Source organism: Python bivittatus, unplaced genomic scaffold (genome assembly GCF_059951505.1).
Source record: "Python bivittatus isolate LINGU-HERP-01145 unplaced genomic scaffold, Pbiv_v1 ctg000700_np1212, whole genome shotgun sequence".
Lineage (NCBI taxonomy): Eukaryota > Metazoa > Chordata > Lepidosauria > Squamata > Pythonidae > Python > Python bivittatus.
Genome location: NW_028277098.1, coordinates 23,575,771 through 23,601,164, shown reverse-complemented (window position 1 = coordinate 23,601,164; position 25,394 = coordinate 23,575,771). Strand labels below are relative to the sequence as shown.

The following is a 25,394-nucleotide window of genomic DNA, read 5'->3' as shown; positions in this document are numbered from 1 at the left end:
ACGTTCTTCTGATTTCATTCTAACCAGCCTCAAATGTTGGTGGTATTTCTTCAGCTCAGAAGATTCCCCCTTTCCTTTACTGGAACAAGTACAAAGCACCAATATATCATATTACCATCCCATTTAACAGCTTAGTCATGGATAAAAGCAATGTTCCTTTCTAAGATCTGTCCTTCCTTGTTCTCACTCAAGCTGGATTTCATTTTCTGTTGACCACATGATTTTCCACAGTACTTATAGTTGCAGTAGTACATCCTAATACTCCTGAGGTCTCAGCTTGAGACCCATGAGGGATGTCTGCTTGTCAACTAAGAGCTATAAAAATGACAGACAGCAATAGGAAGAATTGCAATACAAGATTTGGCTATGTATATTAAGTGTTCATGATGTCCATGCAAAATATATAGCTTGGCACTGGGGAAACTTGCTCATAATACTTTGTTCAATACACGGTCCTTTATCCTAAGTGTTAAATTTGTGGAGTGGGAGGACTGGCAGATAGCACAGCTGTCTGCAAAATACCAATCAGCTAGGTTTTTGTGAGATGTAACAAGATCGCCTCACCTTTCCAGCAAACCCAGTTCCAGATGCAGCATTTACAATTTTTAAAAAAGAAAACATACTTTAAGAACAAATGCAAATGTTTGGTTAATTAGCTAAATACACATATGGCACTTTAGAAATAAATTTAAAAGAAGAACCTGAAGCACGAGGAGGAGAAGAGGTTGGTTTAGCTTTCAGATCCTCAATACAATATGCCTGACATTAGAAGTAAAAACCTGGGAATAAGTTCCTCGCCCCTGTGTGTAAAATGATGCCATGACTGTAGCAGTAATTACATATCTCCTATTTCTTATAGAAACTTCCCAGTTTTGGGCCCTACCTTGAACAACGAAAGAAGATAATAACTGAAAGTAAGCTGAAACTAAAAGAACAGAGCAGCCTCCTTTCCCAGCTTGAGAGAAACTGTTTTGTTCCAAAGAAGCCCATCCCAGCAGTGAAGGTAAGAATAATAAAGTTCTGCACAAAGTAAGAGCAGCCTCCTCAAAACAACGCTTTTGCATAGATGACTGTACTTCAGTTCTGTGGTTGTGTGGCTGGTTTATCAATAGCCTTAGAGATGTGTATTGAATTAGAGAAAGAAGGAACCCTACAAGCTTTGAGAAAAGTTTCCTTACCATGTGGAAGAACATACGCTTTTTAGCTAACAGATGCTCCCCAAGAGGTGGAACCCTAGCCTTGTAGGAATACATTTGAATTTTGAAAAATGAAGATTGTGTATGTTGTCAGGTTACTAAAACCCATTGTTTTTGTGTTTAGGCCGCTATTCAGATAACTAGAAAATGATATTTTTATTAGGCTATTTATATCTGACATGCAGGTATACAGGTGTATCAAAAACCAAGCTATTCTAAAATGGACTGTATCACCATGGATTGGTTTTGTGACTTACAGGGAAGCTAGAGTAATTTATACAGGCATTGCATGTTGGCCTCAGATGGAACAGAAGATGACCTGTGAAAGTGAGTCTTAGTTTTTTCATGTTGTATGATCCTTGGCACTTTTCTCTTATACACTTTACAATGTTGTAAAAGGAATAGTGACATATGGCCGATGTCTGGATGTATATCTTGATACTTCCTCTCTCAGCTGCTAGTAATTTACATAATATTGCTATTCCAAGCAATAGTCTTCTGATACCATTGTAGTTTCATGTCTTTTCTCTGTGTACATGAAAACACCAAACAAATATTGTTCTTTATTTATTTGGAGAGGGCTTGGTGCTTTCAAAGACACTGTCACCTTAGGGGTTTTACAGTTTTATTTTCCTTGCAGAAAAATATTGATGAAATCATCAGGGAGAAAAACACCTGCAGTTTCATTGAGGGCTAACTTTGCCATGGCAGATGAAACTGAGAATTGAGAAAAGATGTTGAGGAGAAGAGAAAGAGTAGATGAAGAGAGACAGAGAGAGAGAGAAAATCAACTAGGTTCATAGTAGGCATTTTGCTAGAAAAAAACCCTGAACAATTAGATGAACATGTGAACCAGAATTTAAACAGAGCAAAGATAGCTACCTGAAATAATGATTAAATGGGAAAGATTGGACAGAGATCACAAATTAAAAAAAAAATAGAAATAATAGTTTTTTAAAAGCACAAGAGCTGATTTGTAATCAATTATCAGCCCAATAAAATAACAATCAACTCAAAATCAAAGAACAAATCCCTGAAACAGTGAGGAATATAGTTTCAGAACACCAGCATTCCAACAACATATCTGTCTGTTACATTTATGTTCTACCTTTCCTTCAGGAGCCCTAGGTGACTTATTTGCACTTATCTTTATTTTATCCACACAACAGTCCTGTGAAATAAGTTAGATTGAAAGAAAGTGGCTCAAAGTCACCCAGCAAGTTTCCATGGCTAAGGGTAAATTTGAACATAGTTCTCCCCAGTCCTAATCTGACACCTCAATTACTACAGCACACTGACTTTTAAAATGCTCAATATCCTTCTGAATAAATGTGCCTTGTATCACCATTACCATTTAAAAATCGAGGCAGGGCAGATAGAGAGATTATTGTAACACCTATTGATTAAGGTTATTCCATGTGAAGAATTATTTTAAAAACTATGCTCCTGTGTTAAGTGATCCTGACCTCATTTCCCACATGGACAATTGTGCAATAGCATTTTAAAAAACATAAGAAGAGTCCTACTGGATGAGGCCAACAACCTAAATAGTCCAGCATTCTATATCATGCAACAGTCAACCAGAAACATTTAAGAAGCTGACAGATATGAACAAGAAGATGATAGTCCTTCTCCACTTTTGGTGCCCAGCAGCTGGAATTACCACTTATGATTCAGGAAGGAGAATACAGCCATCAAGATTAGTAACTATTCATAGACCTCTCCCCTAATGTGTGTAGCTCTGATTTATTTATTTCTGTGCCCTCAAGTCAGTCTTGACTTTTGGCGACTGCCTGAACTGCCTGCAGTTTTCTTGGCAACATTTTCAAAAGTGGTTTGCCATTATCTTCTTCCTAGGGCTGAGAGAGGGAGTGGTCCAAAGTTACCCAACTGGCTTTGTGCCCAAGGCAGGACTTGTGTGTGTGTATCTGTGCCTTCGAGTAAGTGTTGACTCCTGGCGACTGCCTGGGCAAGTCCCTGCAGTTTTCTTGGCAAGATTTTGGAAGTGGTTTGCCATTGCCTGCTTCCTAGGGCTGAGAGAGAGTGACTGGCCCAAGGACACCCAGCTAGCTTCATGCCTATGATGGGACTAGAACTCATGGTCTCCCAGTTTCTAGCCTGATGCCTTAACCACTACACTGAACTGGCTCTCTTAAGGCAAGACTTACTCATGTTCTGATTCATGGTCTCCTGGTTTCTAACCTGGTGCCTTTAGCCACTGTATCAAATTGGCTTTCTGTCCTGATTTTAAGCTATCTAAATTGGAGTTTAAGTATATATTGTGTAAAGAAGTGCATCCTTTTATCAGTCCCAAATTTCCACGTATTTGGTTTTAGTGACTGGCAACAAACACTAATACTGTAAGAGGCAAAACACCAAAACTGTCCTTGTTTTCACCACATCCCTACACTGAGTCATACATTGCCTTTTGTTCTTTTAACTTCTCAACTGTCCATTTTTGAAGATTCCATCAACTCCATCCAACCACATTTTTTCTGGTTAGTTCTGTTTCTCCCCCTTTCCCTTCCCCTTAGCCCATTCACTTTTCCTTTAAAAATTTCTTTATAGTGCAATTTTCATTCATTCTCTCTGTTTGACCAAACTAGTTCAGTGTATTTCTTTCATACTGATCACTCACTTTTGTATTCAGTCTACATTCAGTCATTCTTAACCCTATCTCTTCTTGTTTTTCTACTTCTTAAGTTGTTGTTGTTCAGTCATTAAGTCATGTCTAACTTTTCGTGACCCCATGAACCATATCATGCCAGACCTTCCTGTCCTTCACTGCCTCCTGAGTTTGCTCAGTTTCATGCTCATTGCTTCAGTGATGCTATCTAACCATCTCATCCTCTGCTGTCCCCTTCTCCTTTTGCCTTCAGTCTTTCCCAGTATCAGGGTGTTTTCCAAAGAGTCCTCACTTCGCATTAGGTGACCAAAGTATCTGAGCTTGAGCTTCATTATCAATCCTTCCAATGAGCAGTCAGGGTTGATTTCCTTTAAGATTGACTGGTTGGACCTCCTAGCAGTCCAGGGGACTCTTAAGAGTCTTCTCCAGCACCACAGTTCAAAGGCATCTTCTTAAGTAGCCCATTTTTATTGTGTTCAGCTTATTTTTTTATGTTTCTCCTGACATGCCCAACATTCACTTCCATATATCATAACAGGCAGGACAACACTCTTTCCACAGTCATTTTTGCCTTTCTCAACAAATATTTTGTAGACATTACACCAAAGTACATGAAGTCATCTACTTGCTCTAATTTTTCCCCATTTATGTATAATTTGCAATCATTCACTCCGTTTTCCTTGTCACTCTAGATGGATTCTATCTATCAACATTTTTCCTACTATGTATAATTTTGATATACCAATATGATCTCTTCTATTACCCATCTTCACTTCAAACTAAAAAATCCCAGACATTATAATCTTTCCTCATAGGGTAGTTTCTGTAGCCCATTAATCATCTTGGTTGCCCTTCCAGCTCTATTAACACTGTTTTGCAAGTGTGACGACCAAAATTACAGAAGTGCTGATTGTAGTGCCCCTTTCAGGATAAAAAAGGAACCAATCCAGCTCCTACTCCAATATTGTTTTGCGAGTATAGTGGCCAGAAGTATGCAAGAACTCCAAAGGCGGAGTTGCCATAGATTTCTGTATGATGCCATATTTGGAATTATTAGAAATGGATGGGAATTTGTGTAAAGGTATTGCTGTACTTATTTTCTGTCCCCTTCATAATCATTCTAAGAACTCTAGACCATGGTTCACTATAAATGATTTCAAAAATACTTTGAACTGGGCCTTGAAGCCAAAAGAGAGAACGTCTTTATGCATATCTTAGATATGCCTTGTGGATTTTCCCCCCTCTCTGACCAATAGTCTTACATGTGCCCCACCAGCTAGAGAGCTAGACTGGTGGATATTCAAAACAGGGCCTTTTCATTAGCAGCATCCTGATTGCAGTGCTCCTCCAGGATGAAAATGGAGCCAATCCAAACTCCATCTACAATATTGTTTTGTGAGTGTGGTGACCAGAACTACAGAATAAGCAAAACTCTCTTATTTTAATGTTGCTCTCAAGGCATGTTAAATGATTTTGGCTCCCTTATTTCTTGGATTTATTGTGAGTTTTAATTGTTATTTTTATTGTACGTAGCCCCGGGCACCTGATATGTGGGGGAGCAATTTATAAATGCAATAAATATACTAAATAAGCTGCTATCAGTTGCAAAGAATCTAGATGAATAAGACTGGGGGATTCTGCTTAGAAATACTAGCACAAAATTGTTCCTAATATAATAGACAGCAAAGGAAGTGTTTACATTTATTATTGTTGGTCACACAGCCAGATGCTTAGACTGGTTTTGGCATTTTTATCCACCTATTGAGTCCTTCCCAAGAACCTGGAATAGGCAGATGTTGTTTGATGGTGTTAAAGGTATCATCACAGTATGTAAGCTGTTCCAAGTAAAGCTGCTTTTTGTAACTGACTGATGGTGGTTTTGTCTTTCTTTGTTCAAATGGTGCTCCAGATGTTTTGGGATTGCACCTAAGGCACCTATAACTATTGGTACTATTTTTGCTTTCTTTTGCCATAGTCGTTCCACTTCTATTTTCAGGTCTTTATATTCTGTGATTTTTTTCTACTTCTTTCTCTTCTACTCTGCTGTCTCCAGGTATTGCCATGTCCACTATCCAGACTTTTTTGTCTTTCTTATCAACCATTGTTACGTCTGGGCTGTTGTGTGGCAGGTGCTTGTCTGTCTGAATTCTAAAGTCCCAGAGCACTTTGGCTTCTTCATTTTCTATTACTTTGTCTGTTTTGTGGTCCCACCAATTCTTGCTTGCGAGTCTTGCTTGCGAGTCTTGTGCAGCAAGTCTTGTGCAGCACAAGAATTAGCTTTCTTCAACTTTCCTGCTCTTAGCCATTACTAGGTCTTGTTGTTATCTGCTTTGCCTGCTAGTTTTGTGTGTGTGTGTGTGTGTGTGTGTGTGTGTGTACTGCCATGTAATACTTTGCCTTGCCATGTCTCTTTTCTATTCTTCATTTGGTCTTTCTTGCAGGCCAGTTTGGTCTCTTCAATATTCAGTAAGCCTTCATGGTGTACTAGCTTCAGTCCATCATCTTCACTGTCGTTCAGATATTCTTCTCATGCCCTTTTCTCTTCTTCAACAAATTATTATTATTATTATTAATAATAATAATAATAATAATAATAATAATAATAATAATATATCTGTTAGGCATGCTTGAGGAAGTCAAGACTTAAAAATTCCAGTGCTTCCCAAACTAACCTATAAATACACATGTCAACTGGCCATGGGTCTAATGTGCGTCTCAGCTAAAAGGAGAAAAAGAAAAAAAGAAAAAAGAAATTACCTTTTTAAAGTGTATTGAATAGAGTACATGTTTAGAAAAAACATCATTTTAAAGAAAATACTGTATCTTTTAGGAATGAATCTTGTTTGACTTTGTATTCTGTCTTCTGGGCAAATACATGGACAGTGTATACCACTGATTCATACACAGCTATTACATTCTGTCCATGTGTAGATTGCCTCACTCGTGGATTTCAAACATTCCAAACTATCTTCATGACTTTATTTTCCCTCAAATAATCTGTACTTTTCTCTGTTGCCTTTAATTATTGTCCTTTTGGGCCATCATAGCTGTTGTTCTGCCAAATACAATCTATTTCAAAGGTGTAGGATTATCAGCTTCAGATATGAAATGGGGCTAGTGGAAGTTACACCATGCCTAGATAAGCAAGCAAACTCACGCTGGACAGTTTTCTATTGGCATTATGAAACTGATACAAGGATTGAATGTGACTAAAAGGGATCAAGATCAGATTCACGGTTAAGATTGAAGCATCTTGCCAAAGGGAGATTGCCAAGGGGAGGGGGAAGGGAGGGGGATTTCTACTTCTGCTAAGGGGCTGGTAATCAGGAAAGTAGATGATTGATATAGATAGATAGATAGATAGATAGATAGATAGATAGATAGATAGATAGATAGATAGATAGATAGATATAGATGTAATACATCTATATATCGATTTATTGATATATATTATATCAATATATATAATATATTGATATAATATATAATATATATATGATATAGAGATATAAAGATATAGAGGAAAGGAAAGGAACAATGGTGCACATTCACAGACAAGGAAGGACTATTTCTCACATGTCAGCTCCACTATCACTCTCTTTTGGAAAAATACCATCATTGCAATGTTTTCATACTGAAGGGGGTCCAAACCTGATCCTGCCCTGCCTTCAGACATGGCCACATATTCGGTGAAACTGCAAAACAGGAATGCATTTAGAAATCTGCATTCTTTTCAGATACGAACAAGATTAATTTGAGTTTCAGGCAGGTAATATTTCCACTGACCAACCCAAACCTTTTTTTTTCTTTATACTAACTCCAAATAGTTCTAAGTAAATGAATGATGTCAGGCTTTTGTTTATATTTTTATTTGTCCTGAATATTTATCTCAGAATTACTAGTGAGTTTCTGTAAGGTGACAAACATTGGAACATTCTACTTAAATGGCAAGAAGTGCTTTTTCACTTTTTTCTGTATTCCCGACTGGTGTACAATAAACACTTAGCCAAAATTAAACTCTCCACTGGAGTGTTCTTTGTCACCACACTTCATATTATTACCGTATTATCTGATTTCTCATGACATCTAGAGTGTGCTTCTGTTTTCTTATTTTCATAAGCTCTTATTTGTGTTTTTCTTCCCCATCTCCCCATACTATTTATTTATTTCCTTTCCCCACCCCTTTCTGTATTTTCCAAGCTGTGTTTCTTATAACTTCATTTAACCCTCTTGAGGAGCAATGTAACTTGCTTTGCCAGTTTAATAATGTTGTCATTCCATCCACCAAAATGTTCTTTGGTTCCTTTCCTCTGCTAGCCTCTCTGTAAAGATGACCTGTTTACTGTTTGAATTATTTGAACCAACTCTGTTCATTTTAGCTGGCGCAGTATTATGTGCCCTTACAAATCTAGGTCCCTCCCTTCCTGCCACTTGCTTCAATCTCAGCTTCTTTTCATCTCTGCATCCTATTTTTTATCTTTGTCCAAATTTAATTCATTTTAGGATATGAAAAGAAAGATGCTCATAGATGACCATATAAAGTTACATTTAGTTCTACATAAAGAATCTTGAATATTGTGTGACTTCTGTGTGAGGTGAATTTTAGAAATTCCTTAGTAGGATCACACAAAAAGAAAGTGAGAGCAGAAATATTTACTTTTGGTCAACTTGGACATTGGAGGAAGTAAATGTGAGTCATGTCAGAATGGGAAGTATGTCTGCAGGCTGTGATAGTAATGCAAAGTTTCACCCAAAGGAAATGTCAAGACATATGGTCAGGTTCTTGTTTACATAAAGCAACTGAGTATTTTGGAAGGTATTGTCGAAGGCTTTCACGGCCGGCATATGATGGCTGGTGTGGGTCTTCCGGGCTGTGTGGCCGTGTTCTTGAAGTTTTGTTTCCTAACGTTTCGCTAGCACCTGTGACCGGCATCTTCAGAGTGCAGGAGCACAGACAGGAGCAGTTCTCTCTGTGCCCAGGGTGATGTGACCCTTTTGTGGGTATTTATAGAGATCTGGGGGGAAGGGGGATTGGGGGTGTGTGGGGGGTTGAGTTACTGAGTGGCTGCTTGTTTTGGTGTCAGCATCTGTGTGTATCTTCCTGGGGATTAGGCAGGGTTTTTTCTTCTATTGAATTGTTAACGAGGGGCTGCTGGGGGTGATTAGCAAGTTCATTGTGTGAACTGTTCACATGTCCTGGTGGTTGAGCTGAGTTTGTTGACCTTTTGCAGGCTGTATTTTTCAGGATTGGTAGCCAGGTTTTGTTGATTTTTAGACTCTCCTCTTTTTTATTGAAACTGTGCTGGTGTTTGTGAATCTCAATGGCTTCCCGGTATAGCCTGGTATAGTGGCTGTTGGTGTTACTGGACAACACCAGTAGAGTGTTGAGGAGGAGGAGAGTCTAAAAATCAACAAAACCTGGCTACCAATCCTGAAAAATACAGCCTGCAAAAGGTCAACAAACTCAGCTCAACCACCAGGACATGTGAACAGTTCACACAATGAACTTGCTAATCACCCCCAGCAGCCCCTCGTTAACAATTCAATAGAAGAAAAAACCCTGCCTAATCCCCAGGAAGATACACACAGATTCAGACACCAAAACAAGCAGCCACTCAGTAACTCAACCCCCCCCCCACACACCCAATCCCCCCTTCCCCCCAGATCTCTATAAATACCCACAAAAGGGTCACATCACCCTGGGCACAGAGAGAACTGCTCCTGTCTGTGCTCCTGCACTCTGAAGATGCCGGTCACAGGTGCTGGCGAAATGTTAGGAAACAAAACTTCAAGAACACGGCCACACAGCCCGGAAGACCCACACCAGCCATATTTTGGAAGGAATTGGTGAGATAAAACATTTAGTAAATTATTCCATTTGCTACATCACACGTTTTCATTTGACTAGAGCAGGCAGAAGGTAGATCAGGATAGACAAGGATTATGGACTTCCAGCAGCTCATAGGTGCTGTAGATAATTGATTCCAGTTTCACTGTCTCCATGTGCACACTACTTTGCCACTGCCTCTCATTACTAAATCTTGTTTTCTAGTAAACAACCAAGTAGACCCAGAAGGCTAATATTTGCCCACCTTTGGACTAGAGCACATTCACAATTGCCACCTAACATAAAAATACATTGTGTAATTTCAATTATACTACACCTCCCTCTGTCTTTCTCTATCTCACACATTATCTCTTTCCATCTCTCTTCATGTCTGTTTATTCTCAGAATCAGTCACATCCCCACCCTCTGGAACAGCATCTCTCCAGAGATATCAACAGTATCTCTCTCCTGGGTTCCCCAAAACCCCTTTAATCCCAGGCCTGTGTTGAGGGGAGCTGTTCTCGTCATGCTTTGTTTTAATGGTTGTTTTTAGTCCTGCCTGTCTTGTTTGGCTTTAAATGATTAAATTTTGATGATGATGATGATGATGATGATGATGATGATGATGATGGAGAGGAGGAGGAGGAGGAGGAGGAGGAGAAGAAGAAGAAGAAGAAGAAGAAGAAATGTGATACCACTTTACAATGGGCAATTTCATGGTCTCATATGTATGCTGCATTAAAAGCAATCTATTGGATGCACTACATATGCAGTTGAATCCAATTTTGCATACATCTTGAATTTAGGAGATAGCAATTGATAGAAGGAAGACTGGCTTCCATATTGATCTTCTCAGTTGCATTACCAAGGGGCGGGGGAGGGAGGGAGGAAGGAAGGAATTTGGATCCTGTGCTTTTGTTTTAGTGCAATTTTCATAACTTGTGTGTTTTTGGGTTTTTTTGCAACAATTGCCATATTATTTTATGTTTTCTAATCACTGCTTGTATCCTTTATTAATTTCTTTATGGTTATAGATGTTTTATTGCTTTGCATTTTTTCTATGAAATGGCTTTTGAATCTTTTGTATTCGTTTTTTTCTTCTTTCTCTTTATACCATCCTTTCCAACATGGTGCTTTCCAGATAGATGAGGGCATTAAAAAGAGCTTTTTATTTTATTATTTGCAAATGATACAACTTTAATGTATCTCCGTGTTCTCAAAGATGTCAGAATCTATTTCGCTTTTTCACAAAGTATGTTATTCTTCAGAAGAATCAGGTCCCCTTTTTCCTCTTCTTTGGTAACTTAGGTGCCATCCATCTTTCTTACAGTCAGGCATTTATCCCCTCCCCTCTTTTTTTCTAATTTGCCTTCCCCCATTTCTGTATTGCTGTTGATTAATAACTGCCTGACATATCTAATCTGCAAATCTTTCATTTTCCCAGATATTGTGCTACACACCAAAATAGCTCTTTTCATTTTAAAATGAACAATACGACTTTTCAGGCACACGTGTGCTCCCTTTGAGTATGTCTTTGGGGAGATATAATACAAGTATTCTGTTGTAGCCTTGGATAAAAGGATTCCTCTTAATTTATGCTCTGGTCTCCTGGGTTCACAGTATTTGACAATGTCACAAAACAAGACAATAACCTTGCTAGTAAACCACATCAGAATAATGGGGAAATGGGGGAGGAGGTCTTGTCTGGGAATTGAATTTTAGCTCTGCATTTAAAAGTTAATATCTTGGGGTTATTTCACCTATTTCTTTTAGACTTTTTCGCTTGTGGAACCCTTCTAATTTCTAAAAGACTTTACGATCATATTCTTCTTTCTGGCCTTCTCAAGTTGTTAGTAAATTTTGTATTTTGTAAGATGATAGATGTATAATATATCTCTGGGATAATTTCATTATATTACCTCTAGTACTGTGCAAACATCTGTGGGTCATTTTGGCAATTATGAGGTGAAATCAAAAAGACATTGGGGAGGATAATCCAGAAGCATTGTTGGGGGGGGGGGGAATGGAGAAATCCCAGTAGGGCTGGTCTTTTACCCACAAAAATATTCCTGGAATGATGCTAAATGATGTTGCTAGTTAATTTGGCTGCAACTGTAAGCTGTAGAAGTTAAAAGAACAAAAGCAAGTGTCATCACTCATCCAGTAAGCTGTCCTCCTCCCATTTCTATATTATTCTAACCATCATGAACATTGCCTTTTTTTTTTTTTGGGTCTCACTGTCTTTTTATCACAGACATCTTTCAAACCAAACATCTGGTTCACTGTTAATTCGGAATACACTTTCTTTGTGGCCTGCAAGGCATAGATTGGCAAGATCTACTACTAGCATGTTATATAAATCTACATAAGCTTAAATTATTAACCCCCCTCGTCCTCCCCCATTTTCAGCCAATGGAACCAGCATCATTTCTTTTTCTTCTTTTCACTTTTAAAAGAGTTTGGTGTGCTGCAGGGCAATATTCTCTGGAGAGGAAGAATCTGACAACAACTCAAGAAAATGGGTAGTAAAATTTTCCAGAAATTTCTCAGGTCATTCTCTTCAAAGATATTTATGCCACTTTGTCCAAATTAAATCTATATTCTTATCTCATCCTATTAACATAGGAAATCTTGGGCTATGCGACAAGACTTGGAAACAATACAGTCAAAGCCCATTTTATTGTCTGAAAATATGTGAATTGAATCCACAGTTCCAATTAAAAATTTCCATCAGTTCACCATGATGGAGTATGCTTCAAAATGGGAACTTGAAGTTTTCCAACAATTTGGGTAGAGTTGGATCACTTTTCTGAGATTTTGTTTACGTGAGAAATTTGAGTTCAGATCAATCAGGTCAGCGTCTGTCATTCTTCCCCATTCTTCCCTCCTAAGAAACAGTAAAATTTAACAAGTGCTTCCTTATCATGGTAATCAGTCACCAATGTAGAGTGCCATTGGGGAAAATGTGTAATGTCATGATATTACAGTTTTATTGTACATTTTAAATGGGAGAGTTGGTATGGAATTGTCATTTTTGGAAGCAGCCTTGTGTTTATCTTAACATATAATTTGTCTTGAGCTTGAGAATTGGATACTGCCCAGCACAGCATGACAACTGTGTCTGAAGTAGAATGATTTTGTTCCCTGATTTGAATCTACTTCTTAACTACCGCCACCCCAATCTGTAGAGCACTGACAAATTAAAAATCTATTCAAGTTCTATTTTCTGTTCTGCTTCTGTTTTCCCAGCAGCTAAACTGTTTTGACTATGGAATTAGGTCATTACCATCAGAATTATCCACTGGCTCTGGTTTTGTTCACACACCTGGTAGCCCCACTGACAAAAGATGAGCCACACAGATGTCACCAAGGGCAGAATTAGGAAGCAACAGGATAACAGAGGTCTAATTAAGGGCAGGATTTGGCTGGTGGAATTCTCATTACTGAACTTAATGCACCAGTCAGAAAGAACACAGCTTGACTATCAGAAGAACTGGATTACCCTCATAGTGAGTTGGTAGTTAAAAAAAGCATATCATTATGCTTGTAAATTCAACCACTGTAATCCAGAGGAAAACAAGATAAGGCAAATATAAAGTTCTACTATGCCATATTACAATATCTGCCTTTGAGCAGAAGCCCAAAAAGAGATATTTTAAGAGAGTGAAAGAAAGAAAGCAAAAAAGATCCAGCAAATTAATCTCAATGCATAGGCTATTTTATTCCTAGAGCTTCTTTATTAATCCAAGGAGAAAGCTCTGATTAGAAGGCCATAAAACAGTACACCTACAAAACATTTTCTGTTCCTTTTGTTGTTATTATAGCGACATAACTTGTTTACCTGCTACTTTTCATACAAAGAAAGTCTCATCAAACCTTTTAAAACCAAACAAAGCTGTAGATCTGCAAGCATTAAATAAAGTGGCAGAAATTGTGGAAATAAATAATGCATGGAACAAAAGCTATATACCTGCCTCTTGCTCAACAGTAATGGTGGGTGACAGCAATTGCTGCAGCAGATCAAATTACACAACAAATTAATATAGCCTGGTGCCTCCTCACCAGATGTTTTAGACCTCAGTTCCCATCAAGTCCACCCAGCACAATACTGGCAAAGGATAGTGGGAATTTCAGGCTAAAACTTCTGAAAAACCCTAGCTTTTTCAAAACCCCTGAGACAGACAGTAAATGAAAACTGCTGACCCAGTTCCTCAAATGTTATCTTTTTACCACTTTTTTTTTAAAAAAAAGAAAGCTAATTACAACTGAGTCATGGTACACTATGGCCAGTGTCCAGAAGAAAGGCCTTAAGTGCACTTCCCTCTAATGAAAACCGTAAGGATTTAAGTGCATATTAGGTGCCACTAATTTCCATGAGATTTAAGAATGTCTGACTTTGTTTTCCCCCTGAGAACAGACCTGAAAGCACATAAAAATAAAGTGGCATGCTCATCAACATATTGAAGAGCACTATTTGTTGATCTATAAATAGATTTATTTGTAGAATAGTAAGAAGACATTTTGTTAAATTCCCGTTCCATTGGGCACATACTATTTGGAGAAACATTATTTTATCCTCACATAAACCAAATCCAGTATGATGTGCTACAGCAGATAAAATTTGGAGGAAACAGGAAACATAATGATTTGTGTTCCCTATTCACTGCATTTCTTCAAGGAACTTTCATAAACAGTTTGGGATACAGCAGAGAAGTTCTCTGGGTTTGTAGACATTGTAGATTGTATTGGTAGTCCCCGTATACTTTCACGAATGTATTATACTCCTCACAGAACCCTCAAACCTAATTAATATTTCAAGCTACTTATGACTTTTTATACTAAGGTAAAGCATAACAATGCATTGTAAGCTTGAATCCATCCCCGCCCCCGCCCCCCTCACACACATACACAATTTTCAAGTCAGGGCCACTTTACTGTCCCAAAGTAACTTTTCTGGAATCCTCAAAATTGGTCTTTTGTGAAATGTCAGATTCAATGACTTCTTTAAGCTACAGTTCTATATCCATGTAACTGAGGTTCTATCCCAGTTAACTATTGGGGTTTATTCCTGAGCAGTATGCGTAAGATAATAATACAAAACTACTAGCATGTTAAAATGTCTTTGTGTGCAAGGCTTGTTCTGTCTGAGACACCATCACCTAGATGTTAAATGTGATCTAAATACTTCTCCTCCAACCCATGATATATCAGAAACATTCTGTTCAAAGTATCCAAAATGGAATTGGCCAATTCATTTTGTGCTGGACTATATTTTTCATACAAAAGTTTCAAATTTAGAGTAGGTGTCTAAATTCATTGAGGCAAAGAATACCATTGTGGAGACAAGGATGGAGAATCTGCGAAATATTATGCATAATAATAACATGGTATCGAAGGAAGCCACTGATCTCAAGGATTTGGATTTAGACTTATAAGAGTAAACTCACTGAAATCCATAGGACAAATTAGTCATTACTAACATGAGCTTCATTTACTTCAATGGCTCTCTTTGTGTAAGATTAAATCTAGATTCAGTACAGTTAGAACCTCTACCCTGATACTGACATTGCTAGATTTTCAAATCCATTTCTCTCTCTCTCAGCTTCATGTATAGAACAGGCATTTGAGCATGGAAGCTGGAATTATGAAAATTGGAACATTGGAGAATCTGGAATACTGTGGGAAAAACTGGCATGTAACAGATGTTCAAAGTGTTAGCCCCATTTGCTCTGTTAAAGGACACTAGTGCTTTTTCCAGTTTCAGAAAGTGGCAGTGCCAATCCTATATGGTGTTGAACCCAAGACTTTCTCCACACAAAACATGTGCTTTAGCCCTGAGCTACATTCCTTTCCCTAACAGAGCCTCATTATGTCTGATTACCTGTGAAAAATAAGGCAGATGCCACTCCACTTGAGCAAGTTTGTGACTAATTACCCCAATCTTTTAAAGATTTATCCTTTAAGAACTAATGGATAACCTCTTTTACAAAACATTTCTTCTAAGCAGATTTTTGGACCAATTCTACAATCAATAAATAATTTTTCCGGCACTAACGTGCAGGATACCCTCTTGAAACAGGAACTGCACAATTGGGTCAACTGATTTAAAAACGAATGATGATTGCAATAATGTGTGTTAGTTTATCAAGCCATTTACATATTCTTTCCAATGGTTGCATTTTTGTTCCCTGTTGTTTAATGGACCCTTTTCTCTGTCTCATAATGAGTTCTCAGAGGTGTGCTAATGAACAGAAGCTATGGATAGGCAAACTGAGTGTGTGTGTCATAACACATCTCTTCTTTGTCTCCATTTTTCTTCCTGTTACACTAAGAAATGGTCACTGAGAATAATTTAATTAATTTATGTCCACAGATCTGATTCTTTTTTCTCATGTGGCTTGGTTGTTAGTGGGGTTTTGTTTGTTTGTTTGTTTTTGTTTGTTTGTTTTGTTTGTTTGTCTTTAGCAGCTCCACTGATACTTGAATTGCTTATACAGTCAATACCTGCTAGCCACATTTTGCATGTCCTGGGTATGAAATGCTTTTGACTTGTGCCATCATTCCCAGCACTGCCATAGTGCTGAAAAACAACGTCCCATGGAAACATGCTGTCAAGTGCTCCTCTTTGGCCATAAAACAACCTTGGATATCTCCGAAGTGTCTCAGTAATGTTTTCTTTCTTTCTTTCTTTCTTTCTTTCTTTCTTTCTTTCTTTCTTTCTTTCTTTCTTTCTTTCTTTCTTCTGTCCCTCTCCCTTCTCCCCTCCCCCTAGGATGTAATTGGAAAAGCACTGCAGTATATTGGAACATATGGAGAGCTCAGTAACACCGAACAAGTTGTGGCTGTGATTGATGAGGAAATGTGTATCAACTGTGGCAAATGCTACATGACCTGTAATGATTCTGGCTACCAGGTAAGAACACAGCTGTAATTAGCAAAAAGGCCCTGTGAGTTGTCTTTCTGCTGCTGAGGCAGAAGGATTCCACTGTCTCTTGATGGGCAGGTGGGAAAAGTAGATTTACAAGATACTGGAAATTAACATTGGCACACTCCCAGGTATAGACTGCATGAACTATGTCTGATCCATTCGCAGAGGTTGTCAATAAAGCGGGTTTCTTAGAGACTTGGGATACACAGTGCACTCTCTCATCTCCCTCTACCTCCCCCCTTCATTTTTCTTGCTGCATATCATCTATTGCTAAACTGCCATGTTTCTCCCAGCATTACATGCTGCAGAATGCTGCTGAAGACAAGGTACATTCAGATCATGTTGGAGAAAAAATAATTATTTTGGCGGGTGCACACTAGAGAATCTATTTAAATAAGTAAAACTCAAGTAGATTTAATTGTTTCACTGACAACATCAGGACCTATATTAGAGCAGGAAACTATTTTCTTATTTTTAATAGTATTGATCTGGTATTGGGATCTAAGAAATCTCTTTAAAATCCTAACTGATGATTGGATAACTCCAGTTTAATATAAAATATATTAATTAATTATTTAACATATAATTTACACACATGTACATATGTACATATACAAATATAGAGACCCACACAGATACACAAACATAGATGTAGAAGAATTAACTTAATACAATGGAATTCAATGTTAGATTCAAAGTTATAATTTAATATTGGACTCAACAGTAGTAACTAAAATTTGGACTTATCAGGAAGCTGAAAAGAGATGGCATGGAGGTAAAATATATTAGAAGCATAATAAATAATGCAAAGAGGTCATTTAATAAATAATGCAAGGAGTTAATTTTATTTAGTGAATTAAACAAGATGGAATCTTGTCACTATATACAGACATAAAAATAACAATGAGACACTCAATAAGGCAACCCATGTCAACCCAATGCCAGGGAATGCCAACAGGGTGGAGGCCACATGGATTTCAGGGGGGATCTCATTCCAAAGGCAGGCACCACAACAGAGAAGGCACACTTTCTGGATCCAATAGATAGCACTGTTTATAATTTGATGTTGAACATAGTTCTGGGGTTTGTTTTGCCCACACAAAAATGTATTCTGCCTCCTTGACATGTTAGAACAAGAAATATGATGCAAACACATGTGTTATATTTCTAGCCAGTTTGAGAAATTTCTGCAGGACACAGTTGAGTCTGTTAACATGGAGTTCAGTAAGTCCCCATTCTTGTTCATTTCAATAGGAATTGCAGGATCCTTAGAACTTTGTAAGCTTAAAGTGATTCTTAATAAAATAATAAAGGAGATGAAACACCAGAGAACAAGTGCAACATTGTCATTGGGAAATACATAAAATATGAGTTGGTTGGGGATTATTGAAAAATGGTTCACAAATATTTCAGATTTCTGCTGGGAGTCCACACTCTATTGATTCAGGTAGGTTATACTGTTGCAAGACAGTCATGGATCCATTACAAATTAAACAAATATACTAAGGAGTAAGAAAGAAGATGCTGAGAGAAGCAAGGTGGGGGGGAGGGGCAGACACCATGCTGAACTAATAAAGAAGATCCACATTCACATTTTGTGCATTTAATAAATTGTTCTTCTTGGTCTATTCAACTTGATTAAAGTGTATCGTGTCTAAATGACTGTTAAAGGCTGCGTGCTTTGACAAAGGGGTGTGTGTGTTTTAAGAAATATATCACATTAGGAAGATTTGGACGGGTAGCAATTTATTTCTATCTAGAATGTTTAGTGAAAATAAAGAAATAAAGGCCACAAAACAGATTCTCTCCACCCCGCCCCATCTCATCTCATCTTTATGTTCCTGCACTTAATAGTCCAGACAACCTGGTATACAACTGCAGCTTGCCAGGGCCCTGGAGCCAGTACTGAGAAATTGTGTCACTAAAAGTCCAAAACACTTAGAGGGCATTTCCCTTGTTGTAGATAGAAAATATTAATTTAGCAGAAGTGTACTAGATGTGCATATACTTTTTAAAGTAAAAAATAGTACTAGAATTCAGCATTGTTATCAGCAAACAAGTTTTAGTTCTAGCTTGGATATGAGTTAACTCCCAAGCTCCAAAAGTTGTCCTGAAACTTCTCTTGGAAGTAAGAATGTCTTCCTCCCTCCCTGCCACCCTCCTTCCCTCCCTTCTACTTAGTGTGATTCTCTTTGCACTGGCACAACCTCAAGAGCTGATAGCTGTGGCATTGTTTTTGCTGTTGCACCAATTTTCCGTTGCCTTTGCAAAGCAAATATTCCACACCACATCCACAAGCAGAAACCAGGTTTTTAGTAAAGTTCATTTTTAGATTAGCAGAGGTTACTGAAGAATAGGGGCCTGGAGCAGAACAGCCTATCTAAGTCTACATAGATACTGCCAGAGAAAAGTGTTCATGCAAGTAAACACAAACTTAAAAAAAAAAAAAGATTCACGTGGTAAAAAACCCCAAAACAATCCTATGGGAATCAGAGATTTAAAAAAAACAAAAAAATCAGCAGCACTGGTGTCTTATAGAGTGCTGTTATCAAAGATACCATAGCCTAATAAAAATGTACTATAATATCTTATAGTGACAGTGCTGAAATAATTTAGTTTGCTTGCAACAGCAATAATGTTCTGGTGCTCTTTTATTTTTAGCAGTGGAACAATGCTATCATGAAAGTGTGCCCATTAGTTGCATTTTCTAGCCAAGGCCTGTGCTGTAGGCATGGATTGCTATACAAGAATAATTGGTTGATTAACAGGGGTGTTCAGTCTACTAGCCATAATGGAAGACTCACTGGTCCATTTCAGTGTACTCTGTACTGTAGTTGCTGCTATCTCATTATTCACCCTCTACATCATTCACCCAATAACTGGTGAGCCTTGAGGATTCTTCGTAAAAAAGGCTGTTCATGAAGGTTGCTTTGTATTTTCTTAATTTTTTTCTGCTCATGGTAAAGAGACAAGTTATATGCCTGAATATCCAACCTTATGTTCAAACTGTTTGTGCTGTTTCTGGATTTACCTGCAGCTTTCTGGGGTCCATGAGGCAACAGACAACCTGGCTAGTTTAGTAGGAAACTACCATAGGAAGCATTTACAGTGCATTCAGAAAGTATTCAGACCCCCTTCACTTTTTCAATTTTATTATGTTGCAGCCTGATACTACAATCGTTCAAATTCATCTTTTTTTCTCATTAATCTACACTCAGTACCTCATAATGACAAAGCGAAAACAGAATTTTAGAAATGTCTGTAAATGTATGAAAAAGGAAAAACTGAAATATCACATTGTCATAAGTATTCAGACCCTTTGCAACAACACTTGAAACTTGGCTCAGGTGCCTCCCATTTCTCTTGATCGTTGCTGAGCTGTTTCTACACCTTGATTGGAGTCCACCTGTGGTAAATTAAATTGATTGGGCATGATTTGGAAAGGCACACACCTCTCTGTAGAAGGCCTCACAGCTGACAATGCCTACTGTGTCAGAGCAAAAGCCATGAGGTCAAAGGAACTGCCTGTGGAGCTCAGAGATGGGATTATTGCAAGGCACAGATCTGGGGAAGGCTACAAAAAAATTTCTGCTGTACTGAAGGTTCCCAAGAGCACAGTGGCTTCCATAATTCTCAAATGGAAGATGTTTGGCACAACCAGGACTCTTCCAAGAGCTGGTTGCCCGGCCAAACTGAGCAATCGGGGGAGAAGAGCCTTAGTAAGAGAGGTGGCCAAGAACCTGATGGTCACTCTGAGCTCCAGAGATCCTGTGTGGAGATGGGACAAAGTGCCAGAAGGACAACCATCACTGCAGCCCTCCACTGATCTGGGATTTATGGCAGAGTGGCTAGACAGAAGCCTCTCCTCAGTGCAAAACACATGAAAGCCCGCTTGGAGTTTGCAAAAAAGCACCTGAAAGGTTCTCAGACTGTGAGGAACAAGATTCTCTGGTCTGATGAAACCAAGATTGAACTGTTTGGCCTTAATTCTAAACATTATGTCTGGAGGACACCAGGCACCACTCATCACCTATCCAATACCATCCCAACAGTGAAGCATGGTGGTGGCAGTATCATGCTGTGGGGGTGTTTTCAGCAGCAGGGACTGGGAGACTGGTCAGGGTTGAGGGAAAGCTGAATGGAGCAAAGTACAGAGATATCCTCAATGAAAAACTGTTCCACAGCGCTTAGGACCTCAGACTAGGCCGAAGGTTCACCTTCCAACATGACAATGATCCTAAGCACACAGCCAAGACAACACAGGAATGCCTTAGGGACAACTCTGTGTATGTCCTAGAGTGGCCCAGCCAGAGCCCTGATTTGAACCCTGTTGAATATCTCTAGAGAGCCCTGAAAATGGCTGTCCACTGATGGTCCCCATCCAACCTGATTGAGCTTGAGAGGATTTGCAAAGAATGGCAGAAAATCCACCAATCCAGGTGTGCAAAGCTTGTCACATCATACTGAAAAAGCCTTGAGGCTGTAATTGCTGCCAAAGGTGCTTCAACAAAGTACTGAGTAAAGGGCCTGAATACTCATGCCAATGTGATATTTCAGTTTTTTCTTTTTAATAAATTTACAGACATTTCTAAAATTCTGTTTTCACTTTGTCATTATGGGGTACTGAGTGTAGATTAATGAGAAAAAAAATGAATTTGAACGATTGTAGTATCAGGCTGCAACATAACAAAATTGAAAAAAGTGAAGGGGGTCTGAATACTTTCTGAATGCATTGTAAATTACAGCTTCCATCTTTAAGGAAGATCTATGCCCTACTTGCCCCCTCACCTTTGTCTGGAGCAAACTAGGCAACTAGCCCACCGGAGCAGTTGCAACCCCTTGTAAGAAGAATAAAAACTGCGTTTGGGAAGTGCATCCCCCCAGCCTACACAAATACATAAGTAACTAAACCTTTTAAAAAGTAAACTGCCTGAACAACTGTAGTCTCTGGATTTATAGAAGTAGAACCATGAAAAATGACACGGCATGGCTTGAGGTGTACATTAAAGATTTTTCAAGAGTTTTCCAGTAGGTACTTTGAAAAGATGTATATTATTCAAGAAAATGCATTAGTGGTAAGACTGGCTCCAGTTTACAGCTTGTGGAGTTACATACATCAAAGAGCAGAGTTAGATTTGAGGCTAATAGGCTGCACAGCGAGCCAGTTTGGTGTAGTGGTTAAGGCACCAGGCTAGAAACCGGGAGATCGTGAGTTCTAGTTCCGCCTTGGCACAAAGCCAGCTGGGTGACCTTAGTCAATCACACCCTTTCAGCCCTAGGAAGCAGGCAATGGCTAGCCACTTCTGAAATCTTGCCAAGAAAACTGCAGGGACTTGCCCAGGCAGTTGCCAGGAGTCAACACTGACTCAAAGGCACACACACACACATACAAAGATAGGCTACACAAACCCTTTGAAAGAGATTCTTCAACATGTGCAGGAGCACATGCAAAATACTTTTTCCACTCATTAAAGCAGCTGTGTCTTCTTCAAGATGCCCATGGCTGCCTAGGAAGCAGCTCCAGGCTGTCTCTGCACCCACATGTTTGCATGGCCCCTTCCTGTTGCATTGCTCGCACGCATTCTGAAGCAACTCTTTCAGATTTGCACAGCTCAGCCCTTTCATCAATGAAACTCATCCCTTACTTATTTTGCAGATGCCTTTAGACATCATGCATGTAAAATAATGACAGCAGCAGTAATGAGGAAAGGGGAGGAATGACTTTTCCCACTGTCCCCACCATAACTGGACACCACTGTGGAGCTTTTGTGCTGTAATAATGCTAGTAAATCAGTATGCTGGGAAAGATTAACTTTTCAAAGCCACACATATTTTTATGGAAGTTGTGCAACTTATGCTGAAGCTTGATTTTGCACTACGCTGGGTGCATAAGAAAGAGAATGAGAACGAAAGGGAGGAAAGAGATTTCTACCAGAACCCAATTTGCTGTGATATTTCAAATATTTTTTTAAGGAAATATATTTTCCTAGCCACTGAAACTCTTACTGTAGCTGCAATGCGGTACCAAACAAAGATTTCTCCAAGCACCTCAACTACAGGAAATGCAGATGCTAAAAATGGGGTGGTTTTTGACCTTTTCTGTGAGTGACATCAATGCTGTTTATTTCTGCTTTCCAGGCTATACAATTTGATCCAGAAACCCACCTGCCCACTGTTACTGACAGTTGTACAGGCTGCACTCTGTGTCTCAGTATCTGCCCTATTATTGACTGCATCCGAATGGTTTCCAGGACAACACCTTATGAAGCAAAGAGAGGCCTGCCCTTAGCTGTGATCCCCGTGTGCTGAGGAGATCAGACCAACAGTTAAAGTGAAACTTCTATTTGCTTGATTCTATTGATTTGCTTTCTAATTAGTACCAGCCAGTCCAGTACATTTTAGCAAAGAGAAGGAAAAGGAGAAAGAGAAGGAAAGGGAGACAGACACAGACAGACAGAAAGACCTAATACACTAATGAGAGGTCAAATAAAGCTGGCTGAAATTTCCAATTTATTTCCCCTCTCTCTTTCTGATCTTCAGACAGATAACAGTTAGTTTGCTGGATGTAACTTGGCTTTGCTTTTTCTAAGATGCATAACTTTGTCTCTCACACACAAATTTTTACATGTTCCCATGATTTGGGTGATTTTTCTTCCCTCTAACAATGGATGAAATTCAGGGAACTTTTTGTAATCATTTAACACATGGACAAACTTTGTTACCATGGAAACACTGGGTAATTACACATTTCATTTCCTTTTAAAACTGGTTTTTAGAAGATGTAATTAACTATATAACACACAAACAAAGCATTGTATATCATGGGGGGGTATGCTTTTACAGAAAGATATAAAAAGAGGGTTAAACTGCTGTTTCTGAACAATTAATCCGTTTTGATAGTGGCAGCATCTGGTGGTCTATTACTCGAGTTCTCCCTAAATTTTACCTCTGACTAGGCATTAAAAACCAAATGTGCAGATACAGTGCCCTTTTGTCATTTGTTGTTTTCAGTTGGTAGCACATTTTTTTTTGTTGTTGTTCTGTTAATGAACTTACAGTCCCTGTCTATTAACTCTAGTCTTTCAAATGTAAATATAAGACATTTTTTTGTTGCATCACTGTGGTGTTGGCAAAATGAAATTATTCTTTAGGCCCTAGCAGAGGACCAAAGGTAATGGCTCCAAAGTTTCCTTAAGCAAGGTTTTCTGCAATTCATACACACAGTGCTGGACAAAATAATGTTGTGCTATCAACCTAGATGGACCAGTGAGGCTGACAAGATATGGCCTTTCTGTTCACCACAGATGGCATCTGACAACAAATGGCATCTACTGAATGTTTTCCAACTACAAAGTCCATTTCATGCCTGGGCTACACTGTGCCTAAATGGAAGCTCCACAAACCTTTGGAGAAAGAATGAGATGATGGTCCAGTAAATACACATTGAAGTTCTGTCAAGGCAGAATGTCTGACAGTTGCCCAATAAATAAATAAATAAATAAATAGTTGCCTTTAAAAAGAACCCGATACTGTTTCTTATTATGAGATCCATTCCTCCCCATGATTCCGCCATGCAAACTTTCTTGACTTACTACACAGACAGAAGCAGCCCATTGCATTAGTGTAAATGAGGTAAAAGTTGTCCTCACCTTCTTAGGGATGACCAAACATGTTATTGTGTACCCTCAAAATAGGAGTCCATCTGGGTGGAAGCCACTCATGGGAAATACACAAAGCCTCAGAAGCAGAAATATTGCTGCAGTTAGCAAAAGAAATTATGAGATCCTGGCTACCCACCAACTAAATAGAAATCACCAGTAGAATGGATTTCTCCTCCTCCTCCTCCTCCTCCTCCTCCTGTACCTCTGCTACAGCAGGAGTGGGTGTGAAAGCAAGGAAAAATCCTATCTTATAAGTCAAAGATCATGTATATAATGGTGGATAAAACTCTGTATATTCCCACACAAGAAGAAATACAGTAGAAATGTGCAAACATTCTGAAACCATGTTTAGCCAAAGCCTTATCACAGCTTTAATAACTTTCTGATTACATGAAAAGATTACTAGTTACATATTCTACTATAAATAAGTACACAATCATTTTAAATTGCAAAATGTAAGGTAAATAATTGTTAGCATATCAATGCCATATGTTCCAAAAATGTTGTTTTGTATAATAAATTCAAAAATAGAGCATGTTTGTTTACACTAAAACCAAGATAAGGATTTTCCACGATTCTGAAACAGCATGTTATCATCGACTTATTTCTCATTCTCAGTTGGGTGTTTTCTTGTACTAATACTTTGCTAGCTATTTTATCCTAAAGAAGCTGCAAGAAAACCATATGTTGTTCAATATTTAAAATAGCAAACAATGTATCCATTTCTCTCTACTTTCTGCCATCAACTGAAAATGCGAAACTTTGTGCATATTAAATAATGCTTGTGTTAAAATTCCTGTATATTTACATAGTTATAAATAAATCAGAATTAAAGGACATTATACAACTTGTTTTAAAATGTGTTTTTCTTGGCATTTTTGTTTGCTTTTTTAAAAAGCAAGTCAATTTGCATTTTATATATAATAGGCTTCCAGTTCTCCAGAATTAGGTCTCTCCTTTTTGATCACTTGCTATCAAAACAGTCATATATAATCCAATCATTTTATATTGGTGAAGCTGGGCTTGTGACATAGAATGAAGTTAATAATAATAAAAGATTTTTCAGTAACCCACTGTCAAAAAGAGCTCTGCAGATTTTTTAAAACTTGATAGAGGGATGGCTATGTGCCTACAACCCAATTCAGAGCTTTACTCT

General features: G+C 38.4%; 1 protein-coding gene across 4 annotated transcripts in view; it reads left to right on the top strand.

Moving 5' to 3' along the window:
* The window catches only part of DPYD (dihydropyrimidine dehydrogenase), a 578,647-nt gene extending 553,524 nt beyond the window's left edge, over positions 1–25,123 (top strand). For 2 of the 4 annotated variants that reach the window (XM_088153491.1, XM_088153492.1), the window contains 3 exons: positions 860–1,003; positions 16,422–16,562; positions 22,716–25,121. In XM_088153491.1, coding sequence (XP_088009617.1) covers positions 860–1,003; positions 16,422–16,562; positions 22,716–22,886 — 456 coding nt within the window. In that variant the 3' untranslated portion in view covers positions 22,887–25,121. Of the gene's footprint in view, positions 1–859; positions 1,004–16,421; positions 16,563–22,715 lie in introns of all 4 variants that reach the window. The other 2 variants (XM_088153490.1, XM_088153493.1) reach the window with 2 other exon arrangements.
* Positions 25,124–25,394: the final 271 nt, after the last annotated feature.